A 26,262-nucleotide genomic window follows, 5' to 3' on the forward strand; every position below is an offset into this window, starting at 1 on the left:
ACAGTTAATTTAATTGTTCTGCTCTTTTTGTACAAATCTATACTACTTTATATTATGGATTTTGTAGTACTGTTAAAATTATTAAATCTCTGGAAGTGTGTTTTACGAGTATGTCCGCAAATTTATGCGTTTACGGTTTTAAAATGTGAGTTTTAAATAGCGAACATGATCTTGTTAGGTGCACTACGCACGCAGTATTCCAAAATGTCTTACTAATTGGGAGAAAATCATATTGTATCATATCATATTATATCCATTCTTTAAATTCATATTCTTTATCCAAAACTAAATTGGTATAGTAAAACACAGTGCTAGCAATTTATCATATTATTAAATGTTTCATATTCTTTATCATTGTGTTTTACTCTAATCAAATTGGTATAGTAAAACACAGTGCTAAATTGCTATGTGAATGTCATTTATCATATTTTTAAATGTTTCCTATTCTTTATCATTGTGCTTTACCATAACCAAATTGGTTATAGTAAAACACAGTGCTAAATTGCTATGTAAATGTTATTATCATATTATTAAATTCCTATTCTTTATCATTGTGTTTTACTCTAACCAAATTGGTTATAGTAAAACACAGTGATAAATTGCTATGTAAATGTAATTTATCATGTTATTAAATGTTTCCTATTCTTTATCGTTGAGTTTTACTCTAATCAAATTGGTTATAGTAAAACACAGTGCTAAATTGCTATGTAAATGTTATATATCATATTATTAAATGTTTCCTATTCTTTATCATTGTGTTTTACTCTAATCTGATTGGTTATAGTAAAACACAGTGCTAAATTGCTATGTGAATGTCATTTATCATGTTATTAAATGTTTCCTATTCTTTATCATTGTGCTTTACTCTAACCAAATTGGTTATAGTAAAACACAGTGCTAAATTGCTATGTTTTATCATTGTGTTTTACTCTAACCAAATTGGTTATAGTAAAACACAGTGATAAATTGCTATGTAAATGTAATTTATCATGTTATTAAATGTTTCCTATTCTTTATCATTGTGTTTTACTCTAATCAAATTGGTTATAGTAAAACACAGTGCTAAATTGCTATGTAAATGTTATATATCATATTATTAAATGTTTCTTATTCTTTATCATTGTGTTTTACTCTAATCTGATTGGTTATAGTAAAACACAGTGCTAAATTGCTATGTGAATGTCATTTATCATGTTATTAAATGTTTCCTATTCTTTATCATTGTGCTTTACTCTAACCAAATTGGTTATAGTAAAACACAGTGCTAAATTGCTAAATGTCATTTATCATGTTATTAAATGTTTCTTATTCTTTATCATTGTGTTTTACTCTAACCAAATTGGTTATAGTAAAACACAGTGCTAAATTGCTATGTAAATGTAATTTATCATATTATTAAATGTTTCCTATTCTTTATCATTGTGTTTTACTCTAACCAAATTGGTTATAATTTATTTAATTTCATTTCAAAAGACATTTACCTAAATTGCTATTTAATTATAGTAAAACACTGTGCTAAATTGCTATTGTATTAAGGACGAGTTCCGAGAAGATGTATTCAAAGCTACAACCAATCAGAACAGTGTTAATCAATATAGTCCATGGCTACAGCCAATCAGAAACGTCCAAATCGCAATAACCCCTAGGCTAATAGAAATTATTGGTCCGAGTAGCCTTTTCAACCAGACGTTGCGAGGTTTAAAAAGTAAAACATGATTTACTCGCCAGTTTGGTTTAGTTTATATACCTGCGTGATCGCGGAAATTCACATCGTTTATTATTGCCTTTTTTGGTTGGTTTTTATGCCATTTATAATTCATAAAAAACACGGTTAACGGGATGGGAATTCATTTTTAAATGTAAGCCTCAGAAATAGTTTATATCATTGATTAATTGGTTAGGCTAAAGGTAATCTAGGCAGTATGGAAAGGCTGGCTACCCTGGCTAAGCTAAAAGAAGGCTAGCCTAGCTTTTATTTTTTAGTTAGTTAGGGTAGTACTGTACTATAGTAGGCTAGGGTAGGTTTTGTTTTGATGTCAGTCCAGAGACAGAGAGAGGAGTATGACTATGACTATGAGTGAGTGAGGTGTCACAATTGAAACGTCATAGGCCTAACCATTACTATAAGTACAGAATAGTTGAGGAGTAGGCCTAGCTAGCTAGGCTAGGCTAGATGGATAATATTAGTGACGACAAAAGATTCAGCAGACTTGCTTATAATTGAATATTTGTTTATATTTATATTTTTAAATGATTGCTTACAATTAATTTTACAAGCCTACTTAATAAAAAAAAAAATTCATTGATTACTTGCAGATCACAGAAAACTCTACTAAAACCTGTTATACTTGTACGGTATAAAGATGGCTGACGACCGTGTGATGGAACCGGATGTGCCATCACAGACATCAACCTGTCCAGATGATGAGGATGATGATAGTTTTAGTGGTACCGTATTGTTGACTTTAATATTGTGTTCAATCAATGCAATCTAACAACCGGACACTGAGCTCGCCGTTCCAAGATAGGAACTCGTAACAGTCCACATATTCTCCGCGCGGCGGCATGCAGTGTCTGTTAAGAGGAGTTGGACTGATTGTGTCACAGCCACAGATAAACCCTTTGATCTCTGGAGCTCAGCATTCTGTTTGCATTCGATTGCATTGGTTCAATAAAACATACTACAATGCAGGGCGGATCCAGCATTATATAGATTATGGGGGTGGGAGAAAAATAAAAATAGTAATTATTTTATTTCAAAAACGCATGGCTGTTAGATTTTAGGGTGGGATAAAGCCTGTTTAGACCCCACCTAAATCCGCGCCAGTTCACTATGGCCGCATATATTAGTGCCTTTCAAGACAAGACCTTGAAGTTTCCAGAATTACTTTTAAAATGTTCTTTTTAAATATGATTTAAACAATATTTTTTTTTATAGCCGAGTCAGAATTGGCAGATGCGGAACCACTAAAGGGACGCAGGCTTGATGGTAAAGGGAAGAAAAAAGAACGAGGGTACAAAACATTTGAGGAAGACGAGACGTCCACAGATGGTGGAACCCCAGATAAGTTAGTATTTAGAACAATTAATTATGAGTATTAAAAATATTTACAGTAAATGTAAAAATCAAAAAATAATATTTGATTTGTTGATAACTAAAACTAAGAATACAGTATATTAACAAAAAATGTTTTTTAATAGTTTTATCCCAATACTACTGTATATTTCATGATACTGTACTGTATTGTCCAAAATGTTAACAAGTTTGTGTTCAAATACAATAATATGTTGTGTTTTTCTAATAACTTGCTTTCTTTAACCTCATGCTGAGTATCTAAGTACAGTTTATCCACATAATTTTCAAGAGATTGGCTTTAGCTTGTGTTTTTCTCATTTATCTGCTACCCAACAACACACTTTTTTATTTGTGTAATTTATATGTAATACTAATTGACAATTTTACACTTTATTTAGTAGAGCAAAACTTACAAAAAAATCCAGCTTCTTTCGGATAGGGTTCCAAAAACCGAAAGTTAAAGAAAAAGACAAAGAAAAGCAAAAGGAGAAACAGAAACCAAAAGCAAAGGATAGAAGTAAAGAGAAAGAAAAAGAACGAAAAGTGTCAAAATCGAAAGAAGGAGGAAGATCAAGAAGCAAAAGTAAAGATAATAAAGACACAAAAATTAAGAAACAGTCTTCAACTGCTGGATTAGAATCACAATCAACTGAACCAGGTGGGTCATTATTTATCAGTACCAGGTGGTAATATTTGAATATTGATCTCAGCAACCCAATGTGTCGTAAGGCAGGAGACAAAGGCACTGGTTTAGCACTCCTTAAGCTCTGTCTACACTTTCAAACTAGTTAGACTAAAAAGTGATAGTACCCAACTATGATAGTGATAATGACATCATCATGTCTGTTTATTACCACATTACATTTTTTGTCACATAAAGTTTGATAGTGTAGACAGAGCTTTACACTTATTTTATTAATTTATATATATATATATGTATCAAACCTGTTAGTGGCGGTAATTATCGCTGTTGGTTTCGATTAAATAAAAAAAAAAAATTAAAAAAAAAAATATTATTATAACCTAGTTTAAACTTTTGCTTCTCTGCTTGTTTTTTTTCTAGTTGAGCCACGCCCTGTTTTTGGCGTGGACTTGGTGTTGGCAGTTGATCGGTCCAATCCACATGATGGTATACAACTCCCCCTTATTGTAAGAGATTGCATTGATTATATTGAAGCAAATGGTATGTTGTTTTTCATTTTCTAAATACAAAATTTTTAAAATAAGTTATGAAAATATGTGTATTCCTAAATTTTTTTTTAATATTAAAATTTAGGGATGTATGTTGAGGGTATCTACCGGCTTTCGGGTGTAAAATCGAGGATAGACGCTCTTCGTACTGCGTATGACACAGCGGGTGAAGATGTTGACCTGACGGACCAGGATCCACACATCGTGGCTGGATTGTTAAAACTCTTTTTACGAGAACTTCCAGAACCACTGTTAACCCAACGAATTATGCTGTCTCTGGAAGAAGCCTCAAGTATTTATGATTTATAAACAAATTAACAAATCAAATAGAAGCAAAGAGAACTATAAAATACCAAATTAGAGAATATTAAAATAAAATAAAAAAATAAAATAAAAAAATAGTGTGGTTATATTAAAACGATATATAATTAATAATCGCACAAGAGAAAAATACAAATAATGATTTTTTGCTTGCTTTTAAGAAATTCCTGACAACAAAGTTAAAATTCAAAAGTTTCGTGGTGCTATCAACTTATTGCCAGTTTGTAATAGGACACTGCTGTCATGGGTCATAGTTCATATGGCCCACGTCATAGGCAACGTAAGTAGACTAAACCCTTGTCCACATTATCAAAGTTTATGTGACCAAAAAAAATGTGATGTGCCCATATATGGTCATGATGATGTCATCACTACCATATTTTGGCATATCACTACCATGCTTGGGCACATCACACTTTTTTTGTCAAACTATTTTGATGGTGTAGACAGAGCTTTAAATTGAAAGCGTGAATTTATTTCCAAATCTTTTCTAGTTATGTACTTGCTGTTTGAACATGTGTTAAAATAAATTTAAAGATTAACTATTTTCCGTAATTTATTTTTGTTAGGAAATTGAAACTAAGATGAATCTTCAGAACATATCCATTGTTCTTTGCCCTACACTTCACATCAGCCATCGTGTGCTCAATGTCTTCTTTACTTTTTGGCGTGACATATTTGGAGATGTAGTTCTCAAAAAGTAAGTCACAATTTTTCTTTAATATCATAATTTCCAATTTTAAGAGGAAAAACATTCTGACCTATAAAGCAGTTCATAAAACTCATTAGGACCAAAATATTTCATAAGCTAAAGCTCTTCTACACTATCAGTGTGTGCATAAATATGGTAGTGATATGACATCATGTCCATACTGTATATGGGCACATTTTTTGTCAAACTAGTTGATAGTGTAGACAAAGCTTAAAGTATTGTAGATCTTTAGAGGGCATTCAAGGACTACATTTATTGAATGCTGTTCAGCTATGTTTATTGGTATTTAATAATCAAAACAAATCCTCTGTTAAGCTATGTCTACACTATCAAACTTTATGTGAAAAAAAAAGTGTGATGTGCCCATATATGGACATGATGATGTCATATCACTACCATATTGGGGTATATCACTATCATATTTGGGCACATCACATTTTTTTGATAAACTAGTATGATAGTGTAGAAAGATCTTTAAATTATGATATGTTATTGAATCCTGCTGTTGTAATATTCTTGATATATTAATGTTGTGAAATTCCTTCCCAGAATGAAATCAAAATTCTTGTCTGTATCTGCACCATAGTGTTTGTGTATCATCAACATTTAAAATGACTGTGTTTGTTATTATTATGTTGTACCCTGAGAAATAAGAAGTTAACATTCAAGATACAAAATGCATTCTAGAAGCTTGTTAAACTTTATCTTTGAAAAACTTGTCATATAAACTATTATTAACAATTTTATTTCTTTCTCTCTTCATTTAAATATCATAGAATTATCTTTCAGTCACAGGATTTTCCCCTAAGCTTTAACCTAGTAAAACAATTAATCATCAAACACGTATGACTTACTTGAAAATTAATATTTAAATGGAAAGAATAATTAAATTTTAATTGTCCAGCATCTTATAGACAGTTTGATATCCCAAATTTCATACATACATGCAAATGTAGTGCTTTAGCTGTTTGTTGTTCAGTACAACTGTACCATTTTACTGTACTTTTTCTTTTATCTGGTGGCTTCTAAATTGGGAGAGGGTGGGTGCGGAGGGATTCCTTTCTACCCTATAGATATACGTTTTATCTTGTATTGTCTTGTTCGCATCTTCATTGTTGACTCACTCTTTCACATCACACAACTAGAGTCAAAAGACGACTTCGATGGCGCTCTTCTCGAACATCTCTCGAGCTCCCAGACAGTTCATTGTAAGTCATCTCTAACCCTTTGCTTCCTTCTATTCTAATCATGCCTAATGTTTATTCATTACTTCATGTCAAAGTTCATGCTTGTTTCTTAGCAGAGGCTTAATTGTGGGAGATGTGTATCTTAGCTTTCATGTTTTGTACTATCTGTTATAGTTCTCCTGTTGTATTTTTTAGCAAATTTTCTTGGCCTAGGTTAACTTACTGTAATATTTATTAATGCAGATTGCATGTTTGTTGTAAATTGTTTGTGACGTCTTGTTTTGTGTACTGATTTTGTGTACCTGTTGTCTAAATGTTAAATGTCTGTGATGAATTTTTTGGTTAATACTGTAGATAGCATTGCAATTTTTAACAAAAAATATTACTTTTTATATCAAGCTAACAACAGCCAACACAACAATAATTTTCATTTAGCACAGAAACAAATTTTTTTTATAGAGTGTGGTTGATTGATTGCATATTATTTTATAGGTTAAATAACAAATAAATCGTATAATTTTGTTTACAGCAGCAAATGCAACCGGTTATATTTAGGTCAGGTTTATTAATGAGGACTGGACGTTGCGTGGAAAAGTGCCTTACTGTGGACAGAGTGGGTTAGTGGGGACAGGGTGTTAGTTGAGACAGACTGTTAGTGGGGACATGAACTAAAATTGTCTTGTTAGTTTCACTACTTTAAAGTTGAGAGTTTTAAGAAATTTAGTTCAATATTTTACAATGATTTCAAAAACAAAAAATGAAGCTGCAATTAATAAGATTTTTACCAATATAATTGCAGTCCTAACTAGGTTTAAACAAACCTTTTTTTACTGTTAAAAATATTATAATAAATGATTCGAGATACAGTACTTAATAATATAGTATTGATAATCGTGCAGTGTATTCCATATTTATAGTTCTGTTCTGAGTTAACAATAAGCTAAGGTGAATCTTAATTTTTAGGAAAAATTGGCGGTTTAGAATTAATGTTCTTTGCCTCTGGTGTTTATATATATAAATAATAATAAATCCAAAGGCAAATTACTGAAAAAATGACAATGCTGTGGGTATCAGTGACTGGGGCTCAATGGAGATACAAATAAAATAAGCACTGAAAAATGACAATGCTGTGGGTATCAGTGGCTGGATCTCAAATGGATACAAATAAAATAAGCACTAACAAATGACAATTCTGTGGGTATCAGTGGCTGGATTTCAATGGAGATAAAAATAAAATTAAGCAAAAAGCTAAATGGAAAACAACCAGAAAGTAATATAATAAACATTAGGTGAAAATCTTGTTTCACATATTTTGTTATTATAAATTTAATATGTCAGAATTGGAACACTTGCATTGGTATGTCTTTTGCACATAGTGTATTTTATAAATAACTAATTAATATCATTTATGCATATTTTAATAATGCTAACACACGGCACCGGTGGGATTTGTAGTGAATGTTAACTAGAATATTTAGGATTTAATAAAAAATAATATAAAATAAGATATCTTTATTTTGACACATATCATTGAGGCACTTTTTGATATTATGCACCCGTTTGATTCTATATTTTAAAATGTGTATTTGCAGCTAGCTAAATATTATAATTAAAACAAAACAATATAGTTAAAAAAAGACAACACTAAGCATGTTCTGTTAATTAAACAGCAGAAAGAAACATTTTAATTTTTTGACATTTCTTTTAAGAAATTACTGTATTAATTCCAATAATGTATTAAAAAAATGTATTTGCACATTTTTTATAATCTAGACTAGGGCTAGTCCTATTTATTTTCAAATCAAATGTTTTATTAAAAAAAGAAAATATTTGAATATCATCTGTATTAGACTCTTCTAAAAAACTTAGCCATGTCTATTAAACACTGTTCTTTTGGTTTTGTGGATATTATAAATAAAATTGTCCATTTTGCTTACAAATTTCCCTAAGTTGTATTTGTGCTTAGAGCTTCTAAATGGCAAATAATTGAATTATTTATACAGGATTTTGGAAGAAGAGCTAAATAAACAAGAAGCAATCTTGTCTGAAATGCATGAACGTGTAAATAAAGGAACGGCTGATAAGGTAAATCAAATGTTACACAACATTTATCTGTGTAAATACTTTCTTTTTCGCTCTCATAACATAACAACATAATATAAACATTTCATTAACAAAATGACAAAAAAGACCAAAAGAAATCAGCTTTGTTAAAGTTAAATTAAATAAGTTTAAATAAAAAAAAGTTATTCATCTTATTTCAAATTTCAGTCTTTAAAAACAATCTCATTTATTTTGGTTAAATTATTAAAATAATTCCACTTAAAGTATGATTCTTTTTTTCTGATTACAGAATACTGAAGAGCAACTTTGGGAAGTTCAGAGAATTGTAACCCAGCTGAAACGAAAGGTAGAAGCATTGTAGTAGTTTTCTAGCCCTTTCACATCACCTAGAAAAGTTTTGGGGAGGCACGTCTGGTGACCATCAACACTAGCATTTGGGGAGGCACGTCTGGTGGCCATCAACACTAGCATTTGGTGAGGCACGTCTGGTGGCCATCAACACTAGCATTTGGGGAGGCACGTCTGGTGGCCATCAACACTAGCATTTGGGGAGGCACGTCTGGTGGCCATCAACACTAGCATTTGGGGAGGCACATCTGGTGACCATCAACACTAGCATTTGGGGAGGCACGTCTGGTGGCCATCAACACTAGCATTTGGGGAGGCACATCTGGTGACCATCAACACTAGCATTTGGGGAGGCACATCTGGTGGCCATCAACACTAGCATTTGGGGAGGCACATCTGGTGACCATCAACACTAGCATTTGGGGAGGCACATCTGGTGACCATCAACACTAGCATTTGGGGAGGCACGTCTGGTGGCCATCAACACTAGCATTTGGGGAGGCACGTCTGGTGGCCATCAACACTAGCATTTGGGGAGGCACGTCTGGTGGCCATCAACACTAGCATTTGGGGAGGCACGTCTGGTGGCCATCAACACTAGCATTTGGGGAGGCACGTCTGGTGGCCATCAACACTAGCATTTGGGGAGGCACGTCTGGTGGCCATCAACACTAGCATTTGGGGAGGCACGTCTGGTGGCCATCAACACTAGCATTTGGTGAGGCACGTCTGGTGGCTATCAACACTAGCATTTGGGGAGGCACGTCTGGTGGCCATCAACACTAGCATTTGGGGAGGCACGTCTGGTGGCCATCAACACTAGCATTTGGGGAGGCACGTCTGGTGGCCATCAACACTAGCATTTGGGGAGGCACGTCTGGTGGCCATCAACACAAGCATTTGGGGAGGCACGTCTGGTGACCATCAACACTAGCATTTGGGGAGGCACATCTGGTGACCATCAACACTAGCATTTGGGGAGGCACGTCTGGTGGCTATCAACACTAGCATTTGGGGAGGCACATCTGGTGACCATCAACACTAGCATTTGGGGAGGCACGTCTGGTGGCCATCAACACTAGCATTTGGGGAGGCACATCTGGTGACCATCAACACTAGCATTTGGGGAGGCACGTCTGGTGGCCATCAACACTAGCATTTGGGGAGGCACATCTGGTGGCCATCAACACTAGCATTTGGTGTCTTTTGTAATGTGCACCTGGTGTATGCAAACTCCAGAGTTGAACATTTAAAATTAATATTTCTTGGCAAAAGTTTTTGAATGCAACTTAAATAGTAGGAAACAATTATGGCTATTTTGAAAAAATATGTTTTTTTAGAGAATGTTGAATTTTTAAAGTGAACTGCTTTCTTATTTACCATAGATTCGAGTTTGTAGGAAGACTTCTGAAACTGCAATTGCTCCTACTCTTGAAGAAGAGGAGAAACCAGAGACAGAAGATGAGAAACCAGTAGTGGAAGAAGACAAACCAGTATTTGAGGAAGAGAAACCAGTATTGGAAAAAGAGAAACCAGCAGTGGAAGAAAAGTCTGCTGATGATAAGGCAGAAGATTCTGTATTCCTTGACGCTGTACCAGCAGTTGCTGACATAACAGAGCAAAAAGCACCAGAGGCAAAAGAGATTGAAGGAAAGGTTGAAGAACCAATTAAAGAGGAATCTGAAGTAAAACCGCAACGAAAGGAAAGTGACCAGGATGTAATGGAGACAGTGTCAACAAAGAAAGAAATTGTTGATGAATCTGTTGACAAAGTAGTTATTGAGAAAGAAAATGAAGTAGAAAAACAAGTTGAAGTAAAACAAAATGAACAAATTCAAGAAAGAGAAGTGAATAAAGTTAAAAATGTAGAAAATATTGCAGAAGATAGTGTTCAAGGTGTAAAAGAGAAAGAAGATAAAGAAGAAGAAAAACAGACAATTGGAGAAGTTGATAATCAGCAAGTGAAAGATTCAACAGAGGAAGTATTTAAGGAAGACGAAGAGGATGATGAAGGTAATTAATTGGCTTAACATTCTGTACCTTTAATGAAAACATTTCTTCTGGTTTCGATTCGTATAATAATATAAGTAGTTCTTTGATAGTAAACCAAGAAAACTTACGTTGGCAAGACAGTTTCGTCTAGCTGTCAGCTTGACTTCTTCAGTTGCTATGATGCGTTATGGCGCCGACTGGTCTCCTTTCCAGCCACTAGATGATTTTGTTGTGTAGCCTAGGGGACCAGTCGTCGTCAGAAGCTGATCGTAAATGTGAGATAGTTGGTGCGCGCCTTCGTCTCTATTCATCTTTGTATTTTTATTTTGCTTTCTTATGCTGATACTTTCTTTAATTTTACGTTTAAGCCAAACTTGTTCTTTGTGTAGTACCTCTATCTTATCCCAGTTAGGTATGTGGTTGTGTGTGGTCATATGGTCCGTGATTGCTGATTTATGTAAAATGGAGGACGAAACTTTCCGTGATGCACGCGTCTGCATGTTCTGTGTGTTTTCCTCAACATCTTTCATACATATAACATACGAACATACTTTAAACCATCTAACAAAATTAAAAACTTAATCGTCCGACCGAAAGATAAAGCATGCAAAGAGGATTCCTGTGGTGTTGTCTACAAAGTGGGGTGCACCAACTGTGAGATGGTGTACATTGGGGAAACGGGTAGGGCACTCAAAACCAGAATTAAAGAGCACAAGAAAGTTGTTGAGGAAAACACACAGAACATGCAGACGCGTGCATCACGGAAAGTTTCGTCCTCCATTTTACATAAATCAGCAATCACGGACCATATGACCACACACAATCACATACCTAACTGGGATAAGATAGAGGTACTACACAAAGAACAAGTTTGGCTTAAATGTAAAATTAAAGAAAGCATCAGCATAAGAAAGCAAAATAAAAATACAAAGATGAATAGAGACGAAGGCGCGCACCAACTATCTCACATTTACGATCAGCTTCTGACGACGACTGGTCCCCTAGGCTACACAACAAAATCATCTAGTGGCTGGAAAGGAGACCAGTCGGCGCCATAACGCATCATAGCAACTGAAGAAGTCAAGCTGACAGCTAGACGAAACTGTCTTGCCAACGTAAGTTTTATTGGTTTACTATCAAAGAACTACTTATATTATTCTGTACCTTATTTAAATCACCAACTTAGTACAACACGTCCTGGTTAATATTATCATTCCATACTAAATAACTATCAGCATGGTTGACTGTGCCTGTAACATAGGTTTTCTATTGACATGATTGACCATGCGCTTAGTTGACTGTGCCGTCATAATTATGAAACTTGTCAATAGAAAACAAGGTAATAGTCTTGACCTTGCCGAGAATAGATATGCCGATATAGAATTTCATTCCCAGTATTCCAGATAGCCACCACACCAAAATCCTAATTTACAATCACAGTGGACAGTACCTATAGAAAACTTCAAATTACATGCAGAACCGTGCCGATAGCCTTCATAAGTAGTTCTTTAAGAATGATATACTGTATATTGTGGTCATTAGTGGCATTAAGCACTCTTTATTATTTAAATTAAAATAATATATAATTATCATTTCTTTATACAGAAGTTATTCAATTACTTCTAATAACTCAAGCAGAAGCAATGGCAAGGCAGCAGGAACTGAAGAAGATCCAGTCAGAGTTACAGGAGAGGATCGAAGCAGAAAGAAACGACATTGAACGATTGCGGCAGAAGCTTGCTGAAGAGGAGCGCAGAGAGTCTCTTCAGTTGAGGCCATCCTCATTTGAGAGTGGTAACAGCTCAGACTCTTCTAATAGCAGTAGTAGTGAAAGTGTATCCTTTGATTTCACCAAAAAAACAACAACTTCCTTATTTTTCTGTATAGTTATTGAACTACTGTGTCGTCTTCTCCTTTCTTCTTCCTTTTTTCTTCCTTTTCCTTGCGTATGCCTTATTTATTGTATAGTCATTGAACTACTACGTCTTCTTCTTTTCCTTCTTCTTTCTTTCTTTCTTTGTTCCTTCCTTCTTTCTTCCATTTGAAGCAAACTTCATATTTGAAGGCTAATGCTCCACTGGCTACAGCTGCTGCAATTTTTCCCATACAGTGTGTGGTGCATACAAAGTTAAATATTAGTTTTAAAACTCCCAAACAAACTGGAACAATAATTAATATAACATTTATGTACAATATTAGTTACTCCTTAACATTTTTGTTAGGAGGATGAGGATACGTTAATGGAGATTCTAACAAAGCTAACCGAAGAAAATGAGAAATTAGAAGTAAGTATACAGTAACAGTGGTGGATTCAGAATTTTGAAATAGATGGAGGGAAGGGTGGGCCTAGGGATTCAAAACGTGAAATGAAAATCTGAACTTAACCTAATGTAGTGGAGCTGTAGCTTGGTGGTTAACATGCTTGCCTTCCAATCCCAAATTCCAAGGTTCAATCCTGACCCTTTTAACTCTGCTCCCTAAGCTTCAAATGAGACTATAAAATAGTTTAGTTATTGGCGAGTTCATGCTTGCTGTTGCATATGAAATTTAAAAAAAAATCTTCTGCATTGTATCCACCTATGAGTAATGTGCCTCTTTACTTCCGTAGACGGATTCACAGACAAAGGGTTAGGTTCAGGACAAAAAAGTGTTTGCGTAGGTAGGGGAATTAAAATCAACGTAAGACAGTATTTTGCAAAAGAAATTCTCTATATAGTTAGAAAAGGCAGTTAGAAATAATCATGGCATTTATGCAGTATTTAGAAATAGAAGAAAAGCACTCACTGTACAGAAAAATTAGTTAATATTTTCAATTCATATTAAATATGATCACCCATTGATTTGACCCTGATAATCCAGGTAGGTGATTGGTTAATGTTTTAATCAGCTTTACCAGGATCCTTCAGCAAATTGACAATTTTGAGGACTTCATAGTATATGAAAATATTTAAGTAAAATGATTGTGTTCAATAATGTTTTTTTATAGGCTAAAAATAACGAGTTGGTTACGAGTATTCATCTTGAACGTGAACGATGCGTAGATCTACGAGTGAAAATGACTACGATGATACTAAAGGAAGATTTACAAAAAAGGAGGTCTTTTAGTGGTCCGGCACCATTGGAAACAGATCTATAGTATAGAGAAATAGACACTAGTCAGTGCGCTGTTTGTCTAGTACAACTAAGAATCAATAATCATAGTGGCACATATCTAGATTGGTAGGTTACATATTTACTTACAAATAACAGAATTTCTCTCTAAATACCAGAATTTCTTTCTTCCTTTTGATTTGCAACCTGACTTATCACCTATGACCCACATATATTGTATAATTTCTCGCACTGTAGAATCCAAAATGCTGTAAATTGAGCTAGGAAGTATGTGCCAATGTCCCTGGGACAAGTTCTTACGTCATCTAAGATCAAAATCTCTCTATTATCTACAAAAAAACTTAAAACTCAATATTCGTATAAAGTAAAGTTTGCCATAATTTTTCTGCATTTATAATTATTAGCAGCGCTATTGAATATCTAAACTATTTATTATTTAATTATAGATGCATAATTTATCAATTAATATAAATGTTATATTGGTGCTTTGTAAATGTAAAACAGGGTAGGGAATGTTCCACATTCATGTTTTTGACAAGATTAATGGAATGATTTGTCTATTAATAAATTAAATTACATTTGGAAAAAATTAATAAATCTGTCCCAAATTTACAGTAATAGGGAGGTTTCACAACCTTTCATAACGAAAACGGATACGTCATACATTTGTGAAACTTTTGAGCTGATCCCCATTTCATATTCGTAAAGCGTATTCGTGTTGACGAATATCACGAGTATAGTTTTTGATCTATTTTGTACATTTTGCATTTGAATCAGGAATGATTCATGATTATAATATAATTATAGATTTATTGAAAGTAATTTACTAAAGTAATTTACTAAAATGCCAGGTCAATTTAGATAAATAGCAGTTTTTAAAGTCCTCACTCGCTTTGATGTTACGCTAGGCCTAGGCAGCCAAGCAACACGTACCTTCGCTTCGCTCAAATTTACCACAGTCATATTTTGGACGCGCCTCGATATTTCGTTGCCATGCGAAACAGATTTTTTTATGGCTTACGAAAACGAATACGTGTGCATGACGTATCCGTTTTCGTTATCGTATTCGTAAGATTGCGAAACCTCTCTATTTTTTGTTGAATAAAGGTATAGACCAAACTTAACTCAGATATGTATTTTTGTACACTTTTACAAAATACAAAAACAATTTTAAGCAGAAGATGAATTTATTTTCAAGTCAATATATATACAGTATTTACTATTTAAAAAATACTTGTGTATAATCTTTATTTACAGATATTTAACAATATTTGCACCGAATTTAAAATAAATAACATTTTATTATTCCAGAAGAAATTGAGTTATTTTTTGTTACTTTCATTGTTGTTAAAAGATCATATTAGCTTGATATGATACTGATCTTGTAAATGGAGCTGGTAAGGATTCTGAGATTGTTAAAAACATGTAAATGCTACAACTCTACACTTGACAGCATTGGGAATTGATGGAAATGTAAAGACATATTGGAATGTTGGTACAAGTTTATAAAATAATGGTATTGTGTAGCAGAAGCCATCTTATGACACAAAGAATATATTTGTTTTGTTTTTTTAATTCTTTTAAACCATACTCAGACTTGATGGAGTTTTCTTTTCTTCCGCCTCTTTCTGCTTCTCTTTCTCCTCATCTTCAAGCATTTCTTGGAGCTCCTTTCGCCACTTAAAAAGTAGAAAAAATGGTTACTTGGAGTGAGTCAAACTTATTATTGTTAGAATACTACTTATTTAATACAAAAACTATCTTAAGCTCAGTCTACACTATCAAAAAAATGTTACAGTAGTAATATGCCCAAATATGGTAGTGATATGACATCATCATGTCCATAGGCACATCACATTTTTTTGTCACATAAAGTTTGATAGTGTAGACAGAGCTTAAGAACTGATAAGTACGAAAGCCCATTAATGCCATTTTAAGTATATGTTTTTCGAACGTAATCCGTTATAACGAATTAGTAATTCGTTTGAACGGATTAATAATCTGTTCAAACGAATTAGTAATCCGTTCAAACGAATTGCAACATATACAACAAGTGCCATTTAAAGTATATGTTGTAATTCGTTTAAACGGATTACTAATCCGTTCAAACGAATTACTAATTTGTTTAAACGGATTACTAATTTGTTTAAACAAATTAATAATTTGTTTAAACGGATTACTAATTCGTTCAAACGAATTAGTAATCCGTTTAAACAAATTAATAATTTGTTTAAACAAATTAATAATTTGTTTAAACGGATTACTAATCTGTTTGAACGAATTAGTAATTCGTTTGAACGGATTAGTAATCTGTTCAAACGAATTAGTAATCCGTTCAAACCAATTGCAACATATACAACAAGTGCCATTTAAAGAATATGTTGTAATTCGTTTGAACGGATTACTAATCTGTTCAAACGAATTACTAATTTGTTTAAACAGATTAATAATCTGTTAAAACGAATTAGGAATCCGTTCAAACGGATTAGTAATTTGTTTAAACGGATTACTAATTTGTTCAAACGAATTACTAATTCGTTCTAACGAATTAGTAATCCGTTTGAACAAATTATTAATTTGTTTAAACAAATTAATAATTTGTTTAAACGGATTACTAATTCGTTCAAACGAATTACTAATTTGTTCAAACAGATTAATAATCCGTTTAAACAAATTATTAATTTGTTTAAACAAATTATTAATTCGTTTAAACGGATTACTAATTCGTTTGAATGAATTAGTAATTCGTTTGAACGGATTACTAATCCGTTTAAACAAATTAGTAATTCGTTTGAACGAATTAGTAATCCGTTTAAACAAATTAGTAATTCGTTTGAACGAATTAGTAATCCGTTTAAACAAATTAGTAATTCGTTTGAACGGATTAGTAATCCGTTTGAACAAATTAGTAATCCGTTTAAACAAATTAGTAATTAACAGATTATTAATCCGTTCAAACGAATTATTAATCCGTTCAAACGAATTACTAATTCGTTATAACGGATTACGTTCGAAAAACATATACTTAAAATGGCATTAATGGGCTTTCGTAGATAAGCAATCTAAAGTTTTGACAAGTTTACAGAAAAGTTTCTTACTTGATCTTCCACTATTCGTTTCAAGTCCAGACTTGTTCTGGTTGTGAAACTTGGTTGTTTCTCTACTAAAGCTGAAGACATCATTAATTCTTCCCTGCGGAAATACAAACAGTATGTAAATACTTTTGATTTTTCATAACATTTAATTACAAACTCTGACTCTGGTAGCAAAGTAATTTATTAAAACAGAGAATGAAGGAAGATGCCTGAAGATGATCTTGTGTTGGGGCAAGTCTTAAATAAAGAAATGAAAAGGAATAGAAAATTTAAAATAAATAACATTTTATTATTCCAGAAGAAATGAGTCGGGTTGGTGAACATCAGTCCAAAATACGCAGATTTTTTTCCAAAATACGTCAAGTTGAGGGCGCTATACTAATCCAAAATACGTGAGTCTTTCCAAAATACGTCGACTTGAGGGCGCTATTCATTTTCCAAAATACGTGAATTGTTCAAAATACGTCAAGTTGAGGGCGCTATAAATTATCCCAAATACATGAATTGTCCAAAATACGTCAAATTGAGGGCGCTATTTATTTCCAAAATACGTGATTTGTCCAAAATACGTCAATTTGCAATTTGGGACCGCTAGTAATTTTCCAAAATACGTCAACTTGAGGGCGGCAAACTTTTTTTCCAAAATACGAGAGCCTTTCCAAATGTATCATATTGAGAGTGTAAGGTAAAATTACAGTTTAATGTATTCAAAAAAAGTTTCTTGGAATAAAACAAACAAGTACATTTTAGTTATAAATGAAAGTATTAGAAGGCAGAATTTTTTGTAAATAAAATGTCAGAGTAGCCAATTATTATTTTTCAATGTAATCATTTATTACTGAAAAACAACAAATATGTGCCAACATCAGTCAATAGACATAGACAGTGCCTATAATATACGTTAATAATGTCTGAACGATGTACGATTGCATTGCCAGACGTAGCTAGTTTAAATGCGGCATAAACCGGCTACAAAACCAGCATGTACGTATATAGTATTTAAGTATAGTGATAGGTATGTGTTATATATTTGGTGATCTACAAAATCGATATTTTTCCCGAGCTCGACAGACCAACATCGCTTTCAATTTAATGTACAGTACTTATGGTCTAATAAGTTACCTAATCTGAAATCTAACATAATAATTATTTCATATAATATATAATAATAAAAAGCATATGGTATTGTGATTAAAATAATAGCAATAATTAATTGGTTAGAAGAAGTAAAGGAGTTATTTAAATTGCGTATTTTGGAAAATGAATAGCGCTCTCAAGTTGACGTATTTTGGAAAATTACAAGCGGTTCCAAATTGACGTATTTTGGACAAATTGCGTATTTTGGAAAATGACTAGGGCCTTCAACTTGACGTATTTTGGACAATTCGCGTATTTTGGAAAATGAATAGCGCCCCCAAGTCGACGTATTTTGGAAAGACTCGCGTATTTTGGATTAGTATAGCGCCCTCAACTTGACGTATTTTGGAAAAAATTCTGCGTATTTTGGACTGAATTTCACCAACCCTATTGGAAGAAATTGAGTTATTTTTTGTTACTTTCATGATAATGGTTCTTTTATGATGATCTTTTATAGTGTTGTCAGTATGTTTACTTACTTTAAAGATGGTCGATTTGGACCCTTTCTCACTGGTTGACTTGGCTTTGGTAATTCAACTTTTCTTCTGGGTGATCGTTTTGTGACTGTGACTGGAGGTGCAAGTGGAGGAAGATAAAGAGCTGACAGACTTGCAGCCAGACGTCCATCTAACGAATGCACGACATCAATCTTCATAGCTTCTTTCTCTATTTGGGCATTCACCTGGAAAAATTAAATGACCCACATGGAATTTTTGCAATTTTAATTTTTGTTTAAATGTCTTCAAGCATATGTGGCCAAGGATTACCAATAGTAAATGAATCACTGTCCTAGCAGATGTGGTGGTAAACTCCCTGATACAGATATTCAGATATGAACTTACAACACACATGGAATTATGCAAATTCTTTTGTGCAACATAGATGCATCCAGATGTGAACTTACCTGGCCAACTCTTATCGCTTCTAAAACACGATCATCTTTTTCCCTGGTGTGACATTTCATAAGCATATTCCACGCCACAGTTCGCATTCCATCATTTGTCTTGTCTCCTTCAGTACAACGGCATATCTTAACTAAACCCTGGACAGCCCCATATCGAATACGCCAACTCCAATCCTCAAAACCTGTAAAGTAAACCACTATTCTATGAACAGATACCATAATGTTGGTTTCCATTTTTAAGCCCTGTCTACACTATCAAACTAGTTTTACAAAGAAAGTGTGATGTGCCCAAATATGGTAGTGATATCGTGTGCACATCACATTTGTTGTTACATAAAGTTTGATAGTGTAGATAGAGCTTAAAAGTTCTACTTTTTTTAAATATAGAACTTTTAAACAACCCAGACATAAAGTGTGAAAAGAATTCCCAATCCCAAGACTTTAAAGTATACATACTCAACTGAATCTTGGCAGAAATACATACCTGTATCATTGACATCAGTTTCCAAATCCAGTGTAAAGGTAACAAGGTCAAGTAACCCAGCACTGACAATGCCGAGTGATCCATTCATTTTCCCAGAGTATAGAGACCCCTTGTGCTTTTCATTTCCAACAAGAGCAACTTTCCTGATGTTTGAGGTGTTCCCATGTAGACACAGGTTCGCCATCAACTCAGTGTATGTAAACGCTACTTCCCAACGCCAACCAATCAGGCCTAGCATGTTTGGTAGCTGAAGGTAAAGAATGATGACCAACAGAAGTGACGTTATGTTTCATTGGGATTTTTTTATTTCATACGCATCCAACAGCGAGTAACTCGCCAATTACAGGATATATAAACTGTTTATTAATTTATCATGCTTATAAACTAAGTCTCATTTGAGGCTTAGGGAGTGGAGTTGAAAGAGAGTGAGTTACAAGCCTGGCACTAGGATTGAACCCAGGACCTTGGAATTGGAAGGCAAGTATGTTAACCACCAAGTTACAGCTCCACTGGTTAAAAGGATGATGATTATGGAGTATACAACCTCTAATATTCTCAGGTACACTATTATTGAACAGAAGAAGAAGCATAATCTTACCCGATTTCTACTGGAAAACTTAGGTGTACTGGGTAGGGATGCAAATACAGGCCGTGAACCGGGCTGTACTATTCTTCCTGTTTTAGACGAAGATTCCGTTGACTTTCCACTGGCTTTCTTAGAACTACCATCAGTACCTTTCCTTTGCTCTGGAACAACTTTATCGTCATCTTTACCTCTGTCAGCTGAAGCATCAAAGCTGACTTCTCTTTTCATCTTAGGACCTTGAGCTAATTTTAAGGCTGTCTTTGGTCCTTTGGTAACATCCACCTGGTTAGGGTACACCTGGCTGTCATCACCTGGTAACATGTCGCTGTTAATGCTTGGCGATCGATCTTGGTTGATACCATAACCGGACATCTCACCAGCCGAGTCTAAACTTTCATGACTGCTTATATTTGGAAGAGTTGCTGGGGTGCTTAGCATTCTGGAATCTTTATTGAAGAAACTACTGTGATCTGTTAGAGATTCTGCATGTTTGTCCTGCAGAGTGTCTATCGTAGCTGCCATAGAGACATTCATCAATTTTCTTAATGATTGACTACTATATTCTTCAAAGCTTGTTTTCTTTTTCTGTTTCTCCTTGGACCAGTGCTTAGGTGAAAGGTCAAACTTAAGTTCACTAGTTTCTAAATCACTAAAGCTGGATTTTGTACTGGTAAGACTTGTTGCTGAATCATGATCATCAACATATATGTCACTCATAGTATCATTCTTGTCGTCTCTTGGCGGGAGTGGTGTTTTTGGAGGAACAATACCTTTCGCAAGGTTCTGCAGCGCCCTCAATACTGTTATGTTAGACTTTGCTGCCTCAGAAAGCACCTTAAAAGTGCATAATGCATCAATCCTAATAAAATGCAGAAAATTATTATCTATTTCAGTTTTAATTAATTTTATTCCGCTTTTTTAGTGAAATACATTTTATAAACATCAACAGGAGATAGAACAATTTGAAAATTGCATCATACAAAAACAGATTTTTTTAAAGTGTAAAACTTATACATACACCTGAAAGCAACTACCTTGGTCAAAATACTGTACATAATGCTGAAAACATATAAATAAATAACTCTACCAATTTTCAGTAGCAAGGCCTGTTCCACATAGTGTCAATGCTTTGACCGCTTCCTGGAAGCCATCGCTAAGGTGAACGGTGCACCTCCAAACATCTAGGCTATGCCAGAGGCTAGGGCTAAGATCATGTATGGTTGTCTCACTCAGTGCCTTTGAACGACTTGTGTGTCTAACTGTTTCTATATTATCTGTTGTAGAGTTTCTTCCACTAGTATTTATCATCTGCTTGGAAAATAAAAACATGTTTAAGTACAAATATACCATATTGAAGTGAACATTTCCATTCATCCCTGGGTTTAAATGAATACACTATAATTACAATATTATTAACTATTGATTCGCCATCACACAATACACTTTAACTTAATAAAATAAGTTCAGGTTAGTTGAGCTTCCATATCCAGTCTTAAATACCTTTCAGACCGCACATTCTAATAATGAATTAATTTTAGTTTTAAACAGTTCTTGCACATAAGAATTCCTTTAAATTTGGAATGATAAAGCTTCAGGCTATGACCACAGGTTCTGTTGTTGGCTGTATGTTGTAAGGTTTATTTTTCATGCTTAAAAGCTCTGTCTACACTATCAAACTTTATGTGATGTGCCCATATATGGACATGATGATGTCATATCACTCTTCCATATTTGGGCATATCACTACCATATTTGGGCAAGGATATAATTACCGTTTCTCTAGTAGACTCATTCTTTAAAATGTTGTCACTTTCCTTGATCTCTCCAGCATCTCCTGCATCGTCTCCAACAATCATGGCTCCGACCTCTGCAATGTACCTCAAGGCTAGGTGGGCACTTGGGTAGGGGTAGTATGCATCTTCAAATTCTGTAAAACCTATACAAAATAGCAACTAGTGTCAATTCTGATGCATAATATTGGTCACTATTATCATTTTGGCATAATCCCACCCACCAAGAAAACAAATTTGGGCCGACTTTGAGAGGGGTGGGACTACCCTGGAAAACTCTAGTTCAGAAAAAATGATTGATAAGCATTTCTGGTAAAGTCAGACCAAAAGTCAATACAGGGACTATGCCCAGGGATATGCCTGTTTGTGAAATCAGAAATAGGGTGTTGGATTAGACCTGAAGTGGAATTATACCCAAGGATATAGGGTAACAAACTCACAACTTTGCAAATGGATTTCCTCTAAAAATTAATGCACTTTAAAAATATCAAATAACTCTTGTGATTTAAACTATACTGATTATGCAAATGAGGATTTTATTCTCAAAATGTTGTAATTATTATTCTATTATACAAGCTGACAGAAAATGCTACAAACACATACAGCATGCACATTTCACAATGAAAAATCTATGTAAACTCAACCATAAAATGAACATGTTGATGAAATACATCAGGGTGACAGAAATTAGCTGCGTATACAAAAATACTTTATATAAAGATCCAAATATTAAATGGAATAATTAATATCATCATATACTGAAAACTGATAAAATGTTTCATAAATTATGTATTAAAACTACTGTACTAAATAACATGCTGTATAAATAAAATGTAAATATACTATACTTTAATCAACAACATGGGAGGGAGGGGGTGTTAGGGTTGGCGGAGGGGAGGGGGATGCAATGGGGCACCTTATACTTACATCATGAACCAGTAACCAATACAAAAATAAATATGAGCTCCATAGATGCATATAAACATAGAATTAATAGATACACTGATTATGTTTAAATAACATAGAATTATGAGTAAAAAGTTACAAATCTCTATTCTACACTGATGACAAGATAAAAAATACTATAAACTAAAAATACATGTTATCCTAATAGCGAATGGAATTGAGCGTACGATTTGAATGACATCATGCACATTATAAACTATTAACATGTGTAATGTGCGGATGCTATGCTATCCTGCAATATAGGAAATGGATGCACTGACATGTGGGATTTGTTTTTTATGTAGGTCATCACATGATAGACAGCACATTTGGACTTTACTTACCACTAATCAAAGCTTTAATAAAAAACGAGATAAAACTAAATGATAAATGGAAGAACATATTCATATCATAAATGGAAGAACATATTTATATCATAATAGAAATCAAAATATAATATGAATATTAGATAAACAAATGTAGATGATACTAAAGAGACAAGAAACTTGTGTTTTGCATATTAAAGTGTTGTTTTATATATAATACTAACATCTTTACCTTCTAAATATGTAATCAACCTATCTTTGTATTCTCTGTAGCCATGGAGATGACCTGCCATGTGATGAAAGAACAACCTACTGAACACAAGCTGACCCATCTATATTAACAACAAAATAAGAATTGAATTAAGATTACAGTGATACTCTGTTTTCATTGTATATAATTGATGTTGTATAGAAGGTTTACATTTGTTGGTGTTTTAAGGCAATCTAAGAACAGGATGCTGAGCTCCGGAGATCAAATGGTTTATCTGTGGATGCGCTCCTTAACAGACATTGCTCTCTGCGGGGGATATATACATAGTACAGTACTGTTGGTATTTGTCGCAGCCAGACATAAAATCAAAGGACTGTTACAAGTTCCCATCTTGGCAAGGCGAGCTCAGTGTCCTGTTGTTAGATTGCCTAGACTCAACATGACACCAATGGATTGAAACTATTTTACCTTCAATAATTTGATCTCTCCTATTCTGAGGAATGGCTGATCCATAGCGTCTGTCCGCAACCAGTAGAGTGTGGTCTCACCCAAGTAAAATAAACTGTTAATGTTATTTGGTGACAGTGGTGCTTGGTTGAGAGATATAATCATCACATCTAGACACTCTAGGGTATAGTGATACAGTAATGTATTCATTCATACAGAATTATAAAAACAATAACAAGATCAGCGCTATTGAAATGAGTGATCCACTCAAATGGCAACATAAAAGGAATTTGAATTGAATTTCTTATTTATTTATACTGGGCAAACTCTTCAGTCAAAGACTAGTTTCCCAGAGGGCCCAGTTATGATCAGTGGCTGTGTGTGTACTAGTACACCGGGGTAACCGATGTAAAAGGTTCTTTAAAGTGCACACGAGCAATGTGCATACACTGGACCTACGGTTTAAAGTCCTTATCCGAGAAGACTTGTTCTACCACCAGAACCATGGAGCGAGTGACCCTTGCCGATGTTATGGCTACGTAATTACAGTTCCACTGTCTTAGCCGCTCGGCCAGTCACTACCCTAACACACACAGAAAACTAATTTATAATCCCAATCCAGTGACCCAATACAGAACTGGACGACATTTTATTGGTATTTAGATTAATACTTTTAAATTCTTAAAAACCAAATCAAATTCTTGCAATCAAAAATTGACAACAAAAGTAATGTTTGTAAACCTTCTTGAACCCTGCCGCGACATTGTGCCAGCATTGAGAGTTCTGACCAGGCCTTGGGAAGATCAACATGGCTTCCTCGACTCGCATCTACCAAACCAACTCTTCGCTGTAACATTAATGAAACATTTAAAAATGTTTTAACTGTATAGTACAAATATTAATCATTTAAAATAACATCCATAATTAACTAATCTAGATTAATGCTCTATCTACACTATCAAACTGGTTTGACAAAAAAAATGTGATGTGCCCAAATATGGTAGGGATATATCCAGATATGGTAGTGATATGACATCATCATGTCCATATATGGACACACCATATTTTTTTACACATAAAGTTTGATAGTGTAGACAGAGCTGATGTCACATCACTACCATATTTAAGCATATCACTACCATATTTGGGCACATCACACTAGTTTGATAGTGTAGACAGAGCTTTAGTGAGTGGAGTACAGTTAATCCCTGGTACTATTGAACAAGGGACATTGAAATGCAAGTACGCCAACCACCAAGCTACAGCTCCAATACATCCACTCATGTTTTCATATATTCAAAAGTTTGATTTGCATTTATATTAAAATGTTAGCACAAATGACCTTTGCCCTTGCCAGCATCTTGAAGGCAAACTCTTCCAATTCTTCTTTAACTTCAAAATCAGTTGCATCATTGAAATTACGGATAAATTCTTCTGATAATTCAAATGGATTCCTTCAATTAAAAATAAACAGTAAATTAAACGTGTATATAAATATCACTACCAATCAAAATGCAGCGCTTTGAATAGAATATTTAACAAGTAGTAGTACACCAACGAACCTTGTGGTTGGAATTTCCCTGTTGCTTTTTGGAAATCCTAAGAATTTCTGTTTCATCAGCCTTTCTTGCAACTCTTCTCGTTGACTATGGGATATTATCCCAAATTTATGGACAATGGGAACTTTAGTTATAGGCATCTTCTATTTGAAAAGAAAAAAAAACAACAATATTTTAGCAAGAGTTTTCTGAGAATAGATTTTTATATAGCATTTTTTTTTTCACTTTGAGTAATGACAATGTATTTTGGAAGAATATTATGCCGAGATTTGATTGCTGTACCAGCCAGGTCCTCTTAGTTAGGTCACATGATTCTGAATTAAGCATTTATGATTTAAATATTTTTTTATATAGGGCCTACTTCTAGCCTAGGAGGCACGCGCCAAGATTAATTTGGCTAGCCTATTATTTAGGCCTAGCTAGATATAGCCTAGGCCTCTCTAGCCTAGGTAGGGCCCTAAAGAGAGAGTAAACTAGTAGTAGTAGTAGTAGGTAGGCTAGTAACCTGTAGTAGGCCTAGTTAGGCCTACCTAGTAGCTAGCCTGGCCCTAGGAAGTGGTATTCATTCATTATTAATAAGTTTTGTATGGTCGCCAGCTTTGTTTGTAGCGCCAATTATTGTTATGGTTTATATTTTACTTACAAACTACTGTATTATAAGGTAGATAGAACCGTTCCAACAATAAGGATTACAAACATTCTCAATTGAAAATGTCCAAGCCTAACAAATTGTTTACAGGTACCTAGCGATAAAAAGTCTTCTGCTAGAAGATTGA

General features: G+C 34.0%; 2 protein-coding genes across 4 annotated transcripts; one reads left to right on the forward strand and one right to left on the reverse strand.

The window, feature by feature from the left end:
* Positions 1 to 1,756: 1,756 nt before the first annotated feature.
* LOC140040951 (uncharacterized) lies at positions 1,757 to 15,312 on the forward strand. 3 transcript variants are annotated; one of them, XM_072087255.1, is made up of 15 exons: positions 1,757 to 1,859; positions 2,317 to 2,448; positions 2,939 to 3,068; positions 3,475 to 3,734; positions 4,140 to 4,259; positions 4,353 to 4,559; positions 4,750 to 4,868; positions 5,158 to 5,288; positions 6,446 to 6,508; positions 8,491 to 8,572; positions 8,841 to 8,897; positions 10,285 to 10,912; positions 12,497 to 12,726; positions 13,114 to 13,176; positions 13,878 to 15,312. In XM_072087255.1, the coding sequence occupies exons 2-15, from the start codon at positions 2,364 to 2,366 to the stop codon at positions 14,025 to 14,027; spliced, it is 2,325 nt and encodes a 774-aa protein (XP_071943356.1). In that variant the 5' UTR covers positions 1,757 to 1,859; positions 2,317 to 2,363; the 3' UTR covers positions 14,028 to 15,312. The 3 variants fall into 3 exon arrangements, with proteins under 3 accessions (XP_071943356.1, XP_071943357.1, XP_071943358.1); XM_072087256.1 differs by having other exon boundaries at positions 3,478 to 3,734; XM_072087257.1 differs by lacking the exon at positions 6,446 to 6,508.
* Positions 15,282 to 26,255, reverse strand: LOC140040956 (uncharacterized). Its single transcript, XM_072087261.1, has 14 exons — positions 26,130 to 26,255; positions 25,490 to 25,629; positions 25,270 to 25,381; positions 24,669 to 24,774; positions 23,949 to 24,106; positions 23,502 to 23,601; positions 21,981 to 22,144; positions 21,296 to 21,516; positions 20,221 to 21,067; positions 19,623 to 19,869; positions 19,139 to 19,320; positions 18,714 to 18,916; positions 17,101 to 17,194; positions 15,282 to 15,681 (listed from the first exon to the last, which is right to left on the reverse strand). Exons 2-14 carry the CDS (start codon positions 25,624 to 25,626, stop codon positions 15,583 to 15,585), a joined length of 2,670 nt encoding a protein of 889 aa, XP_071943362.1. The 5' UTR covers positions 25,627 to 25,629; positions 26,130 to 26,255; the 3' UTR covers positions 15,282 to 15,582.
* Positions 26,256 to 26,262: the final 7 nt, after the last annotated feature.

Source organism: Antedon mediterranea, chromosome 2, assembly GCF_964355755.1.
Source record: "Antedon mediterranea chromosome 2, ecAntMedi1.1, whole genome shotgun sequence".
In the NCBI taxonomy this organism is placed as follows: Eukaryota; Metazoa; Echinodermata; class Crinoidea; order Comatulida; family Antedonidae; genus Antedon; species Antedon mediterranea.